At 71.8% G+C, this 16847-nt stretch overlaps 2 protein-coding genes across 2 annotated transcripts; one reads left to right on the forward strand and one right to left on the reverse strand.

The window, feature by feature from the left end:
- Positions 1-451: 451 nt before the first annotated feature.
- Positions 452-7301, forward strand: SMPD1 (sphingomyelin phosphodiesterase 1). Its single transcript, XM_058045602.1, has 6 exons — positions 452-727; positions 2122-2894; positions 4281-4452; positions 4532-4608; positions 5098-5243; positions 6415-7301. Exons 1-6 carry the CDS (start codon positions 452-454, stop codon positions 6828-6830), a joined length of 1860 nt encoding a protein of 619 aa, XP_057901585.1. The 3' UTR covers positions 6831-7301.
- Positions 7302-7679: 378 nt separating this feature from the next.
- APBB1 (amyloid beta precursor protein binding family B member 1) lies at positions 7680-14518 on the reverse strand. Its single transcript, XM_058018800.1, is given in 14 exon segments — positions 7680-8070; positions 8163-8339; positions 8758-8879; positions 8995-9078; positions 9510-9594; positions 10181-10295; positions 10947-11071; positions 11643-11780; positions 12036-12072; positions 12432-12532; positions 12608-12664; positions 13083-13261; positions 13666-14235; positions 14238-14518. Coding segments are annotated over 14 exon segments (2223 nt in total). The 5' UTR covers positions 14503-14518; the 3' UTR covers positions 7680-7902.
- Between the last annotated feature and the right edge of the window lie 2329 nt (positions 14519-16847).

Consider the following 16847-nt stretch of genomic DNA (forward strand, 5'->3'; position numbering starts at 1 on the left):
CCGCGGGGCAGAACCGGGCGGGACGGGGGGGTCGGCACCACGCGAGGCTCGGGGGCTGCGGGCTGGGACCCTCCGCTGCGGGAACTGCTGAGCCCGGCGGCAGCGGGGGATGGGACCCCCGGGCCCGGTGCACCCAGTGTCGCCCCGGGGCGGGGGGGGGTGACCGTACACAGGGGAGGGGACCCCGGGGGAGGGGACCCCGGGAAGCGCCACCAGCCCCAGGACTCCATCTCCCACCGTGCCCCGCGCGCCTGGAGTAGCCCGGCTGCCTCATTTGCATACGGTCCCCGCCCCGAGTGGCTACGCCCCCTGGAGGCCACGCCCCCGCCATTTTCGGCCATGGCGCCGGGGGCGGGCCCTGCCCCGACCTATGCGTCCTTGCCACGCCCCCTCATGCATAAATGGCGTTGCTCGGCCCCGCCCCTCAGCCGGCCCCGCCCCTCCCTCGGCCATGGCGGCCGGGGCTCGGGCCCCGCTGGCCCCGCGGCCAAGGCTGACCCCGCGCCCGCCGTGCCCACCGGGGCCCCCGCGGCCGCAGCTGGCACCGCGCCCAGCGCTGCCACCGCTGGCCCTGGCACTGGCCCTGCTGGCGCTGCTGCCGGTGTCGGCGGGGTCGCCGCCCGGCCCCGGGGAGCAGCTGGCGGCGGCGGCGCCGCGCTGGGGCTGGCGGAACGTGTCGTGCCCGGCCTGCCGGGTGCTCTTCGGGGCGCTGGACCTGGCGCTGCAGGTGGGCACGGGGCGTCGGGGAGTGCCGGGACACGGGGGCAGCGGGGAGCACCGCGGGGACACCGGGCTAGGCACGGGATAGGCGGGCACCGGGACACCAGGACGGGAAGAGCGGGGGCGACAGGAACGGGGGCAGAGGGGACAGGACAGCGGGGACAGGGCGGGACGGGACAGGGACAGAACAGGGACAGGGACAGGGACAGGCCGGGCCAGTCCCTCGTGACGGGCCGGGGCCGGGACAGGCCAGGACAGGTCGGGGCTTGTGACAGACACGGGACCGGCTGGGAATGGGGACAGGGACGGGCGGGGACGGGCGAGTGACGGGCTGGGACGGCTGCAAGAGCAGCGGGGACGGGCGGGGTCATGCCGGCGGCTCCGCTCGGGGGAACGGGGACGGGCTGGGGCAGGAGCAGGAACCGAGACAGGAACCTGAACCGGGACAGGAACAGGAACAGGAACCGGGCCAGGAACCTGAACCGGGACAGGAACAGGCTGGGGCGGGGACGGGAACGGAGGCAGCAGGGCACCGGGCTGGGGACCAGAGGGGCTGGGGGACCCTGTGGGTCCCTTCTGGCCTCGGGATATCCAGCTGGGTGGACCGGGGTGGCCGGGGGGTGTGGGACAGTGACAGAACCAGGGGTCATCCCGCGGAGCTGCTGGGGGCTGCACGGTGATGGCAGCTGGGGTGCCGTGCCCCTCCCGGGGGTGCCGTGCCCATCCCGGCAGTGCCGTGCTCATCCCGGGGGTGCCGTGCCCCTCCCGGGGGTGCCGTGCCCATCCCGGGGGTGCCACGCCCCTCCCGACCGTGCCGTGCCCATCCCGGCACTGCCTGCCCATCCTGGATTTGCCGTGCCCCTCCCGGTGGTGCCGTGCCCATCCTATGGTGCCGTGCCCCTCCCGGTGGTGCCGTGCCCCTCCCGGTGGTGCCGTGCCCCTCCCGGGGGTGCCGTGCCCCTCCCGACGGTGCCGTGCCCATCCCGGCACTGCCTGCCCATCCTGGATTTGCCGTGCCCCTCCCGGGGGTGCCGTGCCCATCCTGGCAGTGCCGTGCCCATCCCGGGGGTGCCGTGTCCATCCTGGGGGTGCCGTGCCCCTCCCGGCAGTGCCGTGCCCATCCCATGGTACCGTGCCCATCCCGGGGGTGCCGTGCCCCTCCCGGCAGTGCCGTGTCCATGCCGCTGGTGCCGTGCCCATCCCATGGGTACCGTGCCCATTGCGGGGGTGCCGTGCCCATCCCGGCAGTGCCGTGCCCATCCCGGGGGTGCCGTGTCCATCCCGGGGGTGCCGTGCCCATCCCGGCAGTGCCGTGCCCATCCCGGCGGTGCCGTGTCCATCCCAGGGGTGCCGTGCCCATCCCAGAGGTGCCGTGCCCATCCCGGTGTCCTTTCCCCGCAGCTGGAGCCCAACGTGGCCCGTGTGGGGCGCGTGGCGTCGCGGCTGTGCCAGGAGCTGCGGCTGGCGCGGCCGCCCGTGTGCCGCCAGGCCGTGCAGCTCTTCCAGGGCGACGTGGTGGCCGCCTGGGCCCGCTCCGTGCTGCGCCCGCCCGAGGCCTGCGGGCTCCTGCTGGGCCCCCGCTGCGGCCACTGGGACATCCTGGGCGACTGGAACCTGTCGCTGCCCGCCGCGCCCAAGCCGCCGGTGCGGCCCCCTGCGCCGCCGCCGCCCGGAGCGCCCACGGCCCGCATCCTGTTCCTCACGGACCTGCACTGGGACCGGCAGTACGTGCCGGGCAGCGCCGCCGCCTGCCCCGACCCGCTGTGCTGCCGCGGGGCGCCCGCCCAGGGCCCGGGGGCCGCGGGCTTCTGGGGCACCTACGGCAAGTGCGACCTTCCCCTGCACACCATCGACGCGCTGCTGGCCCAGCTGCCCAACGGCACCGGCACCGGCGGCTTCGCGGCGGCCTACTGGACCGGGGACATCCCGGCGCACGACGTGTGGCAGCAGAGCCGCGGGGACCAGCTGCGGGCGCTGCGCACGGTGACGGCGCTGCTGCGCGCCCGCCTCGGCCCGCTGCGCGTCTTCCCCGCCGTGGGCAACCACGAGGCCACGCCGGTGAACGCCTTCCCGCCGCCCTACGTGCGCGGCAACCGCTCCGCTGCCTGGCTCTACGATGCCATGGCCGAGGCCTGGCAGCCCTGGCTGCCCCCCGCCGCCCTGCGCACCCTGCGGTGGGCACGGGGATGGGCGTGGGGGATCCCTCTGCCCGGGGATGGGGATGGGGGATCCCTCTGCCCGGGGATGGAAATGGGGATCCCTCTGCCCGGGGATGGAAATGGGGATCCCTCTGCCCGGGGATGGGGATGGGGATCCCTCTGCCCAGGGATGGAAATGGGGATCCCTCTGCCCAGGGATGGGGGATCCCTCTGCCCGGGGATGGGGATGGGGATGGGGATCCCTCTGCCCAGGGATGGAAATGGGGATCCCTCTGCCCGGGGATGGGGATGGGGATCCCTCTGCCCGGGGATGGGGATCCCTCTGCCCGGGGATGGGGATCCCTCTGCCTGGGGATGGGGATGGGGATCCCTCTGCCCGGGGATGGGGATGGGGATGGGGATCCCTCTGCCCGGGGATGGGGATGGGGATCCCTCTGCCCAGGGATGGAAATGGGGATCCCTCTGCCCGGGGATGGGGATGGGGATCCCTCTGCCCGGGGATGGGGATGGGGATCCCTCTGCCCGGGGATGGGGATGGGGATGGGGATCCCTCTGCCTGGGGATGGGGATGGGGACCCCTCTGCCCAGGGGATGGGGACCCCTCTGCCCAGGGGATGGGGATCCCTCTGCCCGGGGCTGGGGATGGGGATCCCTCTGCCCAGGGATGGGGATCCCTCTGCCCAGGGATGGGGATCCCTCTGCCCGGGGATGGAGATGGAGATCCCTCTGCCCAGGGATGGAGATGGAGATCCCTCTGCCCAGGGATGGAAATGGGGATCCCTCTGCCCAGGGATGGGGATGGGGATCCCTCTGCCCAGGGATGGGGATGGGGTTGGAGATGGGGGATCCCTCTGCCCGGGGATGGGGATGGGGGATCCCTCTGCCCAGGGATGGGGATGGGGATCCCTCTGCCTGGGGTTGGGGGGTTTGTGCCTTGGGGTGTGGGAGGGCACGGGAGGGGGTTCTGGGCTACTGGGGGCCTGGAGCTGTGGCATTTGGGCACCAGGATCAGGGGACACAGCGCAGGGAGGCTCCAGACTGGGGGCTCTGGCTGTCGGGCATTGTGGGAGCTGCAGTAGCACAGGCTGGGGGCTCAGAGCAGGGCACTCTGGGCACCTGGGGGCTCAGGACTAGCAGGACATGGCGTGGTGTGCATGCTGGGGGGCAGTGGGGTACCAGGACAGCTGGGCCTGCGTGCAGATGTCTCAGCTTTATGGGGGGAGAGGTGCAGGGAGGGGGTCGCGGCTGGCTGGGGTACAGAGAGGGCTGTGGGGTAACGGGGGCTCCAGGCTGGGGGCTGTAGGGGGGTGGGCAGTGCGGGTGGCAGAGCTGGGGGTCCGTGGGATGGCTGCAGGGTCTGTGGCTCAGGGGACTCAGCACTGACCCCCCTTTTCCACACAGGGCTGGCGGGTTCTACACGGCACAGGTCTGGCCTGGGCTGCGCGTCATCTCCCTCAACATGAACTTCTGCTCCCAGGCCAACTTCTGGCTTCTCATCAACGCCACTGACCCCGCAGGGCAGCTCCAGTGGCTCATGGGGGTCCTGGCAGATGCTGAGCGTGATGGGGAGAAGGTGTGGGGGGGTTCTGGGGAGACATGGGGGGTCTCGGTGGGCCCTGGGCACACCCCCAGCCCTGGCTCCCTGCCCACAGGTGCACATCATCGGGCACATCCCGCCAGCCCACTGTCTGCGCAGCTGGAGCTGGAACTACTACCGCATCGTCAGCAGGTCGGTGCCTGACCCTGCCCAGACCCCTGACCCTGTGCCAGACCCCTGACATGTGCCCCACGCGCCAGACCCCCATTCCATGCCCTGGCCTCCATCCCCGTGTGCTGGACCCCTCTCCATGTGCCCTTGACCCCCACACCAGACCTCCCACCCCACACGCCAGAGCCTGGCTCCACACCCTGAACTCCCATCCCGCAGTGGCCCCCCTGCCCTACACAACAGGCCCCTGCCCCACATGCTGAACCTCTGCACCACCCCACACCCGGGCTCTCTCTCCGTGTTCCATCCCATGCACCAGACTGCCCGCTCCATGTGCCAGACCCCCAGCCCTGTGTCCTGGACCCCCAGCCCGTGTATCCTGGACCCCCAGCCCATGTATCTGGGACCCCCAGCACGTGTATCTGGGACTCCCACTCCACATGCCGGTGGCCAGGGTTGGGGTTCCAGGGTGGGGGTCTGGGGATGCCCCCTGCTCACCCACCCTGGCAGGTTTGAGGGCACCATCGCGGCTCAGTTCTTTGGGCACACGCACCTGGACGAGTTTGAGCTGTTCTACGATGAGGAGACGCTGTCACGTCCTGTGTCCATCGCCTTCATCGCACCGAGTGTCACCACCTACATCAACCTCAACCCCGGTGCGCCCCCGCCATGTGTCCCCCACTGTGTGTCCCCCACTGTGTCCCCCGCTGTGTGTCCCCCACTGTGTGTCCCCCGCTGTGTGTCCCCCACTGTGTGTCCCCCACTGTGTGTCCCCTGCCGTGTGTCCCCTGCCGTGTGTCCCCTGCCGTGTGTCCCCCGCCGTGTGTCCCCCGCTGTGTGTCCCCTGCCGTGTGTCCCCCACTGTGTGTCCCCCACTGTGTGTCCCCTGCCATGTGTCCCCCGCTGTGTGTCCCCCACTGTGTGTCCCCCACTGTGTGTCCCCTGCCGTGTGTCCCCTGCCGTGTGTCCCCTGCCGTGTGTCCCCCGCCGTGTGTCCCCCGCTGTGTGTCCCCTGCCGTGTGTCCCCCACTGTGTGTCCCCCACTGTGTGTCCCCTGCCGTGTGTCCCCCACTGTGTGTCCCCCACTGTGTGTCCCCTGCCGTGTGTCCCCTGCCGTGTGTCCCCCACTGTGTGTCCCCCACTGTGTGTCCCCTGCCGTGTGTCCCCCACTGCGTCCCCTGCCGTGTGTCCCCTGCCGTGTGTCCCCTGCCGTGTGTCCCCTGCCGTGTGCCCCCGCTGTGTGTCCCCCACTGTGTCCCCCACTGTGTGTCCCCTGCCATGTGTCCCCCACTGTGTGTCCCCCGCTGTGTGTCCCCCGCTGTGTGTCCCCTGCCGTGTGTCCCCTGCCATGTGCCCCCCACTGTGTGTCCCCTGCCATGTGTCCCCCGCTGTGTGTCCCCCACTGTGTCCCCCGCTGTGTGTCCCCCGCTGTGTGTCCCCCACTGTGTCCCCCGCTGTGTGTCCCCCGCTGTGTGTCCCCCACTGTGTCCCCCGCTGTGTGTCCCCCGCTGTGTGTCCCCCACTGTGTCCCCCGCTGTGTGTCCCCTGCCGTGTGTCCCCTGCCATGTGTCCCCCACTGTGTGTCCCCTGCCATGTGTCCCCTGCCGTGTGTCCCCCACTGTGTGTCCCCCGCTGTGTGTCCCCCGCTGTGTGTCCCCCGCTGTGTGTCCCCTGCCGTGTGTCCCCCACTGTGTGTCCCCCACTGTGTGTCCCCTGCCGTGTGTCCCCCGCTGTGTGTCCCCCACTGTGTCCCCCGCTGTGTCCCCCACTGTGTGTCCCCTGCCGTGTGCCCCCGCTCCCTGGCGCTGACCGTCCCTCTCCCTGCAGGGTACCGCGTGTACGAGGTGGCCGCCTCCTACCCCGGGAGCTCCCACGCGGTGCTGGACCACGAGACCTTCATCCTCAACCTGACGGAGGCCAACGCGGCGCCCCCGGGCACGGCCCCGCGCTGGCGGCGGCTCTACGGCGCGCGCGAGGCCTACGGGCTGCCCGCCGCCTTCCCGGCCGACTGGGACCGGCTGGTGCGGCGCATGCAGGACGACGAGCCGCTCTTCCAGCTCTTCTGGTTCCACCTGCACAAGGGGCACCCGCCCCGCGAGCCCTGCGGCGCGCCCTGCAAGGCCGCCCTGCTCTGCGCCCTGCGCTCCGGCCGCGCCGCCGACCCCGCGCTCTGCCGGCCCCTGCGCCCCGCGCTGCCCTTCCCGCACATCCAGCAGCTCTGGCTGCAGCGGCGCCTCTGCTGAGCCTCGGCCGCAGGGCACGGCTGGGACACGGGGACACCCAGAGCCCCTGGGACATGGTGACACTGGGAAACCCTGGGAGATGGGGACACCGGGAGCCCCTGGGACATGGTGACCCTAGGAGCTCCTGGGAGATGGGGACACCGGGAGCCCCTGGGATGTGGCGACGCCAGGAGCTCCTGGTATGTGGTCACTCCAAGAGCCCTTGGGACATGGTCACACTGGGAGCTCCCAGCACATGGTTACACCAGGAGCTCTTGAGATGTGGTGACAGCCCGGGACACGGTGCGTGGTGACACTGGCAGCAGGGTCAGCAGTGGTCTCACTGGAGGCAGGGCTGGGACACGGTCACACAGGGAGCAGGGCTGTATCCAGCACAGGTCACAGCAGGAGCGGGATCGGTACGAGGTCACTGGGATTGGCACGTGGTCCCCATGTCCCACCAGTTACACAATAAAGGCACAATGGACACCACACCCCTCCTAATCCTCTCCACCAGGGCCAGAACTGGGATTAGGATCAGCATGTAGTCCTCGTGCTCCCATCACCCCACAGTACAGGTGTGATGGATCTTGCTGTCCTTCATCCTCCTCACTGCAGTTCTCAGCCACCACTTAGGGAGACCCAAATCAGGGATGCTGGGGCCCCACCACCCCGCCTCCTTGTGCTAATTCTCACCCACTGGGATCACAACTGGGACCAGCCCGTGATCCCTGTGGTCCGACTGCCCCCCTAACGGGGTGTGGATGGACCCCAGTGCCCCTCTGCACCTGTGACATCCCAAGAAGACCCAAACCAGACGCAACACCCTGCTCCTCCCTGTGTGAGGCCAGGGGCAGAGCCGAGCTGGGCTGGTGGAATGGGTTTATTAATTAATGATTTAGTACAACACAGACCCTCGTTACGCCACATGCATTGGGGACCCTGGGGGGGGCGTGACCCACCGTGGGGGCAGTGCTGGGGGCAGGACCCCCGACCCGACACTCGGGGTAACTCCGTGCCCCGGAGCGTCAGGTCCGCGCTCCCGCCCCCGGCGCTGCCTCGCCTGCCAATGCCCCCCCCGCCCTCGCCCCGCTCAGGGGGTCTGCGCCCCTCCCCGCCGCGGTTTGAGGGTCCCCAGGAGGGTCTGCACCCCCCGGCGCACGGAGGAGCCCACCCGCCGCGCCACCGAGTCGGCCGGGGGCGCGGGCAGGCAGGAGCTGGAGGCCTGGGGCCGCGCATCCAGGCACTTCTGGTAGCGGAGCTGCGGGCAGGGAGCGAGGGAGCGCGGTCAGCCGGGGCCGGGGGCGGCCCGGGCGCTCAGCGGGGCCGGGGGGACGCAGGGGCGGCACTCACCACGCAGGCGGCCTGCAGCGCCTCGCTGAGCCCCGCGGCGTTGGGCTCGCACCACACCATGTGGCAGCGGAAGGTGCCGGGCGCGCTGGCCATGATGAAGGCGAAGGCGCGGACGTCGCGCCCCACGCCCATGAAGGACAGGAAGCGCACGCGGCACTCGCACAGCACCGCCTCTGTCTGGGGACACGGGCACACCGCGGTGGCAGCGGGCCTGGGGACGCCCCCGGCGCGGGGACAGGGCCCGCAGGGCACGCGGGGCGTCACCCAGGGAGGGTCGGGACCCTGGGGCTGCGAGGGGACCCCGAGGCCCCGCGGGATGGGGTGGGACGGGGACACGGTGGGAGGAGCCATGGCGGTACCCAACCCATCCCCGGTACGAGGACGGGTCTCTGCAGCCCCTCTGACACATGACAGGGTCACTCAGACCCCCGAACAGGGTCACCAGTGAGGGTGGGGGTCAACACATCTCCCCACAGCGAGCGGGGTCACCACAGCCCCCCCAGGCCAGGGTGGTGGTCCGAGGTGGGGATGGATGCCCCTGGGGATGGTGATGGCGAGGTGGGGGTGCCAGGGCAGGGGTGGAGGGGGCACACACCTGGCGGTGAGCAATGGTGAGGGTGGCGGGGGCCACACTGACCACCACGGGGGTGGGCGCAGGGGGCTCCCCCGAGGCAGGGGCCAGCGCCGCCTCCAGCGCCGCGTTGATCACATCCATGCCTGGGGGCACACGGAGGCTCAGGGCAGCCCTGGGCGTGCCCTCGCCCCACAGCTGCCGGGTGTGGGCCAGAGGAGCCCCCCGAGACTCCCCCCTTCCCCCGAGTCCCCCACTCACCCACTGGCTTGGCCACGGGGACACAGCCCAGGTAACACACGGGGAAGCGCTGCACCACCTCACTCTTGGGGGCCGGGAACTCCACTGTGGGGAGGCACTGTCAGACACCCCCCGAGCCCCCAAAACACCCCAGAGCCCCAGCATCCCTGCAGAGCCCCCCCCAGGGTCAGGGCTCACCCAGCACCCCCCAAGAGCTCTCGGATGCTGGGCACTGCAGTGTGGGGATGGCACACCTCCCCAGAGCCCCAAGAGCACCCCCAGAGCACCCCCAGAACTCCCACACCCCCAATGCACTGCCCTGCTCCTGGGGGCTGGGAGCCCTGCTGTGGGGGGATCATTGCCAGACACCCCCAACCCTCCCTAAAGGCCACCCACCCTCCCTCCCTCCCACTGCCCTCCCGCAGTGAATGCACCCTCCAGACCCACGAGCCCCTCCCTGCCCTCGCCCTGTCCCCCTGCAGGATTCCCCTGCCCGGTTCCCCCCAGCTCTCTCCCAGTGCCCCCCAAACCCGTACCCTGCAGGGGGGGCTCCCCCAGCCGGGGGGGCTCTGTCCCCAGGCCGTTGCCTGCTGCCCGGGCACTTCGCCGCTCCGCCGTCAGCTGGGGACAGATGTGACACCACAGTGACCCCCAGGGACCCGCACAGCGACCCAGATGTCACACACGGGCACCCCCAGCCCTGCTGGCTGCCACACCCTGGGCACCCCTGGCCCCGGTGCCCTGTGGCAGGTCTGTGGGGACACTGGGGTGGGCAGGGGTCACCCCTGGGGGCCGGCTGGAGGGGCCTGAGGTCTCACCTGAGTGCAGATGTGCAGGCTAGGGCAAGTCCTGGCGGGGTTCTGGGGGTCTCACCTGGGCACAGATGTGGTGCAGACCAAGGAAGGGGAATCTGGGGTGGGTTACCTGGGCCTGGGGGGCTCCTGAGGGTGTCTCACCTGGGCCCAGACCTGGTGCAGGCCAGGTGGGGGTTCTCAGGGGCTTTGTGGGGGTCTCATCTAGGCAGAGACGCAGCTCAGGCCAAGGTGGCAGTTTGAGGGGAAGCCCAGCAGAGGCTTGGGGGGGTTTACCTGGACACAGAACCAGTCCCAGCCAGAGTGGGGGTCCCAGGTGAGGTTTAGGGGGGGTCTCACCTGAGCGCAGACCCGGTGCAGACCATGGGGCAGTGTGAGGGGCTCTGGGGTCTCACCTGAGCGCAGACCCGGTGCAGCCCGGCGGCGACGGCGCTGGCAGACCCCTCGCAGCGGAACACGTGGCACTTCAGCACCTGCGTCAGGGGGTCCCGGGCCACGTACGCAAAGTCCCTGGGGGAGGGGGGCACGCTCAGGACCACCCCGGTGCCCTCCCCACCCAGTCCGAGCCGGGACTGGGTGCACTGGGGGTCTGGGGGCACTGGGGGTCTGGGGACGGGTTGCAGCCATACCTCTCCCTGTGTCCCCGGCAGCACAGCGGGACAGAGCAGGGTTAGGGGGTGCTGGGGGGCACGGGGCCCCCTCAGCCCCAGGACCCACCCCACAGCCCTGAGGGGCAGATCTGATCGTGCCCCACACCCTTCTCTGCTGGGGGGCTCAGTGTTGGGACCCCACGGCCCCCCCTGCCCAACCCATGGGACCACATTGGCACGTGGGACCTCCCAGCCCGGTGCACAGGCGACCCTCACAGCCCCACACCTCAGCCCAGCCCCACGGCCCCTCCACACCCCGATGCCCCCATAGACGGCATTCCAGAGCCCCCACCCCACACTGTGTAGCACCTCCAGGCCCCGTGGGGGTCCCACACACCCAGATCCCCATCCCTGCTCCCCACGTGCACAGGATCCCCAGCCCTGGGTACCCCGCGGAGCCCAGAGCCCCCTGTGTGCCCTCCCCGAGTGCACACACACACACACAGTGTGCCCCGTGCACCCTCCCCAGCACTGCACACACACACACGGTGCCCCCCGTGCCCGGCCCCACCTGCTGCCGTGCCGCCCCACGCCCCAGACGCGGATGGTGCCCACGGGCTGCGCGTGCAGCAGTGCCCGGTCCTGCGGGTCCACCAGCTTGAGCGTGCGCTCCTCCAGCACCAGCAGCGCCCGCGCCTGGGCACAGCATGGCACCGTCAGGGGGGCACCTCCCGCGGGGGACAGGGGCAGCACAGAGGGAGCGGGACAGACACGGGGGCACAGGGGGTCTGTTCACCTCCCCCAGGGGGGCAGCACAGGGTGTGGGATGGGTACAAAGGGCACAGAGGGTCTGGGGGTGTTCACCTCCCCCAGGTGCCAGGGGGCAGCACAGGGTGTGGGATGGGTGTGGGGGCACAGGGGTCACTCACCTCCCCCAGGGGGGCAGCACAGGGTGTGGGGCAACAGGGGGTCAGTGGGGCTTCTGCTGCCCCCATTGCCGGGGGTGCAGTGGGGAAAGTGTGGGACGGGTGTGGGGGCACAGGGGTCACTCACCTCCCCCAGGTGCCAGAGGGCAGCACAGGGTGTGGGATGGGTGTGGGGGCACAGGGAGGGTCTGGGGTCACTCACCTCCCCCAGGTGCCGGGGGAGCAGCACAGAGGAGTGGGATGGGTGTGGGATGGACACAGGGGGTCACTCAGCTCCCCCAGGGGGGCAGCACAGGGTGTGGGATGGACACAGGGGTTCGGGGGGCTCTGGGCTCACTCACCTCCCCCCAGGCGCCGGGCGGGCCCTGGCGGGGCCCCGAGAGCTGCCGGATGCAGGCGCTGACGGCGCTGCTGCTGCGGCCGGGCCCCAGCTCCTCCTCCCGCAGCTGCACCCAGCCCAGGGAGCGCACCGGGAGGCCCTGGGGCAGCGGGAGCGGCGCTCAGGGGGTGTGCGGGGCAGGGATGCTGAGGGGCCGGGGGCCGGGGCACGGTGCGGGGCAGCCTCAGCTCCGCAGCAGCAACCCGGCCCCATCTGCACCGCCCCGGGGCAGGGCGGGGCGCACAGGGCGTGGCCCAGGCCCCTCCCCTGCAGGTGACACCTGGGGCACCCCCGGGGCAGCGCTGGGCCCCAGCCCCCAGCGGGCAGTGGGGAAGGGTCAGCAGAGGGGCCCTACCTTGGAGTCCAGCACATCCTCCTCGCCCAGGGCCATGCTGCAAGGGAAGGGTGGGGGCGTCACCGACTGCACCCGGACACCCTGGGGCCTCTGCGCCCCCAAGCCCTGCCCTGAGAGCCCCATCCCCTCTGGGATCCCCACATCCCATACCTGGGTCACTGCACCCTGAGTACCTCAGACCTTCCCTCCCAAACCCCTGCACTGAGATCCTGGGCAGGCATCCAATGGATGAATCCAATTCATCCTGAGACCCCATTTCCCTGCCCCACACCTGGGTCCCTGCCCCACAGCCCCCATTTCACACCCTCTCTCGCTGTCACCCAGTGTCCCACACCCCCACAGGGCCCAGGCACAGCCCTGCCCCTGTGTGCCCCCATCCCTGTGCCCCCAGCGCACCCCTCTCCTGGCGATCCTGGTGACAGCATCTCCAGGTCTGACACTCCTGGCTCCTCGTCTTCCTCTTCCTCCTCCTCGTCTTCCTCCTCAGCCGTGGGCTCCTAGGGGCAAGGGGGCTCTGTGGGGTTGGGGGGCACTGACCCCCCCACCCTTTCCCATCCACCAGCCCCTCTCACCTTCCACAAGTCTCCATTATTGAAGGTCTCAGCTGGGGCAAAGCTCGTCCAGGAGAGCTGCAGGGGGCTGGGTCAGGGTGCTGCGTAGGGCAGCCCCCCAGTGCCCCACGGTTCCCCCCAGTCACCCCACAGCACAGTGTGGGAGACCCATGGTAACCCCAAGAGCAAACCCACGCCCAGACCAGGGGCGCCCTGAGCCCCCTACAGCCGCCCCACCATCATCCCCCGGCCACCCTGTGCCCTACAGCCACCCCCATGGCCCCACAGGGGCTGCCCTACAGCCAGGCCCATGGCCCCACACGGCCTGCCACTAGAGCCACCCTGTGCCCTACAGCCAGGCCCATGGCCCCACACGGCCAGCCCTACAGCCACCCCCACGGCCCCACAAGGGCTGCCCTACAGCCACCCCCGTGGCCCCACAGGGGCTGCCCTAGAGCCACCCCCAGCCCAAGGCCAGCCCTCGGTCCCCACTCACGGTGGGCCCCTCGGTGGGGGTGCTGCCGTCGGAAGGGGTCTCGTGGGGCGCGCCGGGGGGCTCCCACTGGGTGGTCCCGGTGGGGACGTGCCAGTAGTAGGTGCCCGAGGTGTCCTGCACCCGCAGCCAGCCGGGGGGCAGGTCCCCGTGTGCCCCCGCGCCGCACGGCCACAGCGACTCTGTGGGGCAGGGGCAGAGGGCTCAGCCCGGCCCCACAGGGACATGGGGACAAAGGGGGGCATGGAACCACTGTGGGCTGGGGACACAGGACAGTGCCCAGGGCTGGGGGACCGGGTCGGCACCCGGGGGGCTGCGAGGGCAGCAGCGGGCACACACAGCCAGGGACGGCACCCGTGGGCACACAGCCAGGGATGGCACCCGGGGGGCTGCAAGGGCAGCAGCGGGCACACACAGCCAGGGCCCAGGGAGATGTGGAGCTGACAGGAGCACGGGGCATGGCAGGAAGGAGCAGGGGCAGCCAGAGAGTGTGGGCAGCCTCCATGGGGCAGCTGTGGGGCAGCGAGAGCTCACCGTGGGGCTCCGCGGGGCAGCCACAGGTCACGGGGGCTCCGGCGGTGCCCACCTGGCTCATCGGGGGAGCTGCCGGGGCTGCCCTGGCTCAGCGTGGCCCAGCTCGAGTCCTCGTCGCTGCCGGGGCCGGGCCCCCCGAAGAGGCGGCTGGCGCTGCGCCCCGGCGGCTCCCGCAGGCCCCGCTCCGTGCCCAGGGCCGGCGGGGACGCCCCGGGCCCGTCCTCCTCCTCCTCGTCCTCCTCCTCCTCGTCCTCCTCCTCCTCCTCCTCCGAGGCGCCGATCAGCAGGGCCCGCGGGTCGCGGGCGGCGTTGCGGGCATTGCGGGCGCGGAGCCCCGGCTCCAGCGCCCCGGGGGAGTCCCCGTGCGGCCCGGGGGAGCGCCCCGGCCCCGGGCCCGGCTCGAGCTCGTTGCGGTTCTGGTCCTGGCCGGCCTTGGCCCAGCCGGCGCCGGGCAGCTCCTCGGCCGGGGCGCCGCCGGGGCCGGTGCGGGGGTCGGGGCCCGCGGGCAGCCCTAGGCTCAGCCCCGGGCACCGGTTGTCGTTGGCCAGGTCGCTGCGCTTGCTCAGGGCCCCCGACATGGCGCGGGGACGCGGGGGGCGGCGGGACCCCCGGCGCGACGGGGGCCCGGCCCGGCCCGGCCGCGGCTGCCGGTGCTGGGGACGGCGGGCGGGGGGGTCCTACAGCCCCCGGGGCGCCTCCGCGTCCATCGGGCCTGTGGGGAGCGCGGGTAGCACCGGGACCCCGGCACGGACGCTCCGCGGCCCCGGCTCCTCCCAAGGACTCGGCATCCCCCCGCAGCCCCCTCCCGGCCCGGGCAGCCTTCCCCGGCACCGGCATCCACATCCCCGCATCTCCGCATCCCGGGGCGCCGGCATCCACATCGCCGCATCCCGGAACCCGGAACTCCCGGCACCGGCATCCCCTTGGCCCCGCATCCCGCCCGGCCCCGGCTCCCCCCGCCGTCCCCTCCGCGCCCGCAGCCCCCGGGGTGACCCCGCCATGCCCCGGCCCGGGGTCCCTCCGCATCCGCCCCGCGGCCCCGCCAGGGGGATCCCACCGGGACCCGCACCCGCGGCCCCCTCCGCTGCCCCGGCCCGGCCCCGGGGGTGTGCGCGGGGCCCGGCCCCCGGCCCCACCCGTGCCCAGCGAGCGGGGCCGCCCGCGCTCCCTCCCCCGTTCTGTGCCCGCTGCCGGTACCTGCGGCGGCTCCGCTGCCGGGGGTCGCGGGGGAGGGTGGGGGGCTCGGGGCCGCGTCACTTCCGCTTCCGGCCGGCGGGGGGACAGCGCCGCCTCCGGTACCGGTACCGGCACCCTCCGGGACCGCCGGCACCTCCCCGGGCCCTCCCCGGCACCGGCCGGGACCTCCGGCACCTCTCCGGGCCGGCACCGGCGCCGGCCGGGACCACCGGCATCTCCCCGGGCCCTGCCCGGCACGCACCACCGGAGACCCCCGAGTACCCGCCGGGAGCGGGCGCCCCAGGCCTTGCCGGCGGCGGGCAGCGGGACCTGGGCGGAACGGGGGACCTTTCCCCCGGTGATACTCCCAGGCCGGTGACCCCGACACTGCCCGTGCCCGCCCCGCTGTTGCGGTGCCACGGACGCGTTGAGCCCAGCTGAGCCCCCCGTTACCCCTAGCGGATCCCCCAAGGCACCGGCACCGCCGGTTTCCGCCCCGCTGCCCCCGCAGCGGCGCCGGGACGGGCCCGGGGCAGCACCGGGACTCCGTGCGCTGCTGTGCCCCCGCAGCCCCCAACCCCGGCTGCACCGGGAGGGTCCCGGCTCTTGGCAGCCCCGGAGACGCAGCACCGGGGGGTCCGGCCGGGAGCAGCGACGGTGACACGGGGTGTGGGGACCGGTCTGGTCCCGTACACGATCGCAGCCACTCCGTTTGACGAGACCTCCAAGGCTGAGTCGCACCTGTGACTGTTCCCCACCTTGTCCCCAGCCCTGAGTGCCACCCCCAGCTGTACCCTGGACATGGGATGGGCACTCCAGACCTCCCTGGGCAGCCCCTTCCAGCATGGGGAGCCCTTTCCATGGAGAAATTCCTCCTGGTGTCCGACCTGAACCTCCCCAAGCACGGCTTGTGGCCGTTTCCTCTGCTCCTGTCACTTGTTTCCTGGGAAGGGCCCCTGAGCCTCCTTTGCTCCAGCCTCAGCCCCTTCCAGCTCCCTCAGGGATTCTGCAGCCCCTTCCAGCTCCGTTCCCTGCCCTGGACACGCTCCAGCCCCTCCAGGGCTCTCCTGCAGAGCCAGAACTGGGCACAGCCCTCGAGGAATTGTCCCTGGGGGACAATCCCTGCCCTGGGGGACAATCCCTGCCCTGGGCTGTGCCCACACTGGGACTGGCACAGCCCAGGTGCCATCAGCCCCTTGCCCACTTGGGCACACCTGGGCTCACATCCACCCCCTGTGCCCAGCACCCCCAGGGCCGTTTGCAGCCCCCTGCCCCTCTGCCCAGCCTGGGGTGTCACAGGAGTTTTGGTGACCCGAGCAGAAGCCCCAGCACTTGCCCTTGTTGACCCCCACACTGCTGGCCTTGGCTCATTAGTCCAGCCTGGCCAGACCCCTCGGGGGCCCTTCCTGCCCTCGGCAGAGCCACATCCCAACCAGCCGTGTGTGGCCCATGGGCTCACTGAGCACACACTCCAGGCTCCATCCAGGTCACTGACAGCTCTGGGACAGCCCTGCCCAGCCCCGAGCCCTGGGGAGCCCAGAACCGAGCCCTGGGGTGCCCAGCACCGAGCCCTGGGGAGCCCAGCAGTGCCTGGCCCAGCCCTGGGGAGCCCAGAACCGAGCCCTGGGGAGCACAGCAGTGCCTGGCCCCAGGTGTGGCCCCATTCCCCCGCTCCCTGGGCCCGGCCCTCAGCCAGGCTCTCCCAACAAGGAGCACCTGTCCCAGCCAGGCTGCAGGTGCTCCGTGGGATGCCAGGGAGATGGAGATGGTGCCAAGGGCTTTGCTGAGCTCCAGGCAGGCACACCCACACCTGTCCCACAGGTCACCCTGTCCCAGCAGGACCTGCCTTTCCCAGCCCCGGCTGGATCTGATCCCCTGGCTGCCCTGCCCATGCTGTGGGACCCGCAGGTGATCTCTTCTAGGGCCTTCCCAGAATCAGGACCAGGCACAGGCCTGGACTTCTCTGGATCCTCCCTCCAGCCCTGCTTGGGAACAGGGTCACGGACACCTCTGGGGCCTGGGACCCCCAGGGCTGGTGGGGGACGATGAGCAGGGTCT

The sequence above is a fragment of the Melospiza georgiana genome, chromosome 2 (genome assembly GCF_028018845.1).
Source record: "Melospiza georgiana isolate bMelGeo1 chromosome 2, bMelGeo1.pri, whole genome shotgun sequence".
Classification (NCBI taxonomy): Eukaryota; Metazoa; Chordata; class Aves; order Passeriformes; family Passerellidae; genus Melospiza; species Melospiza georgiana.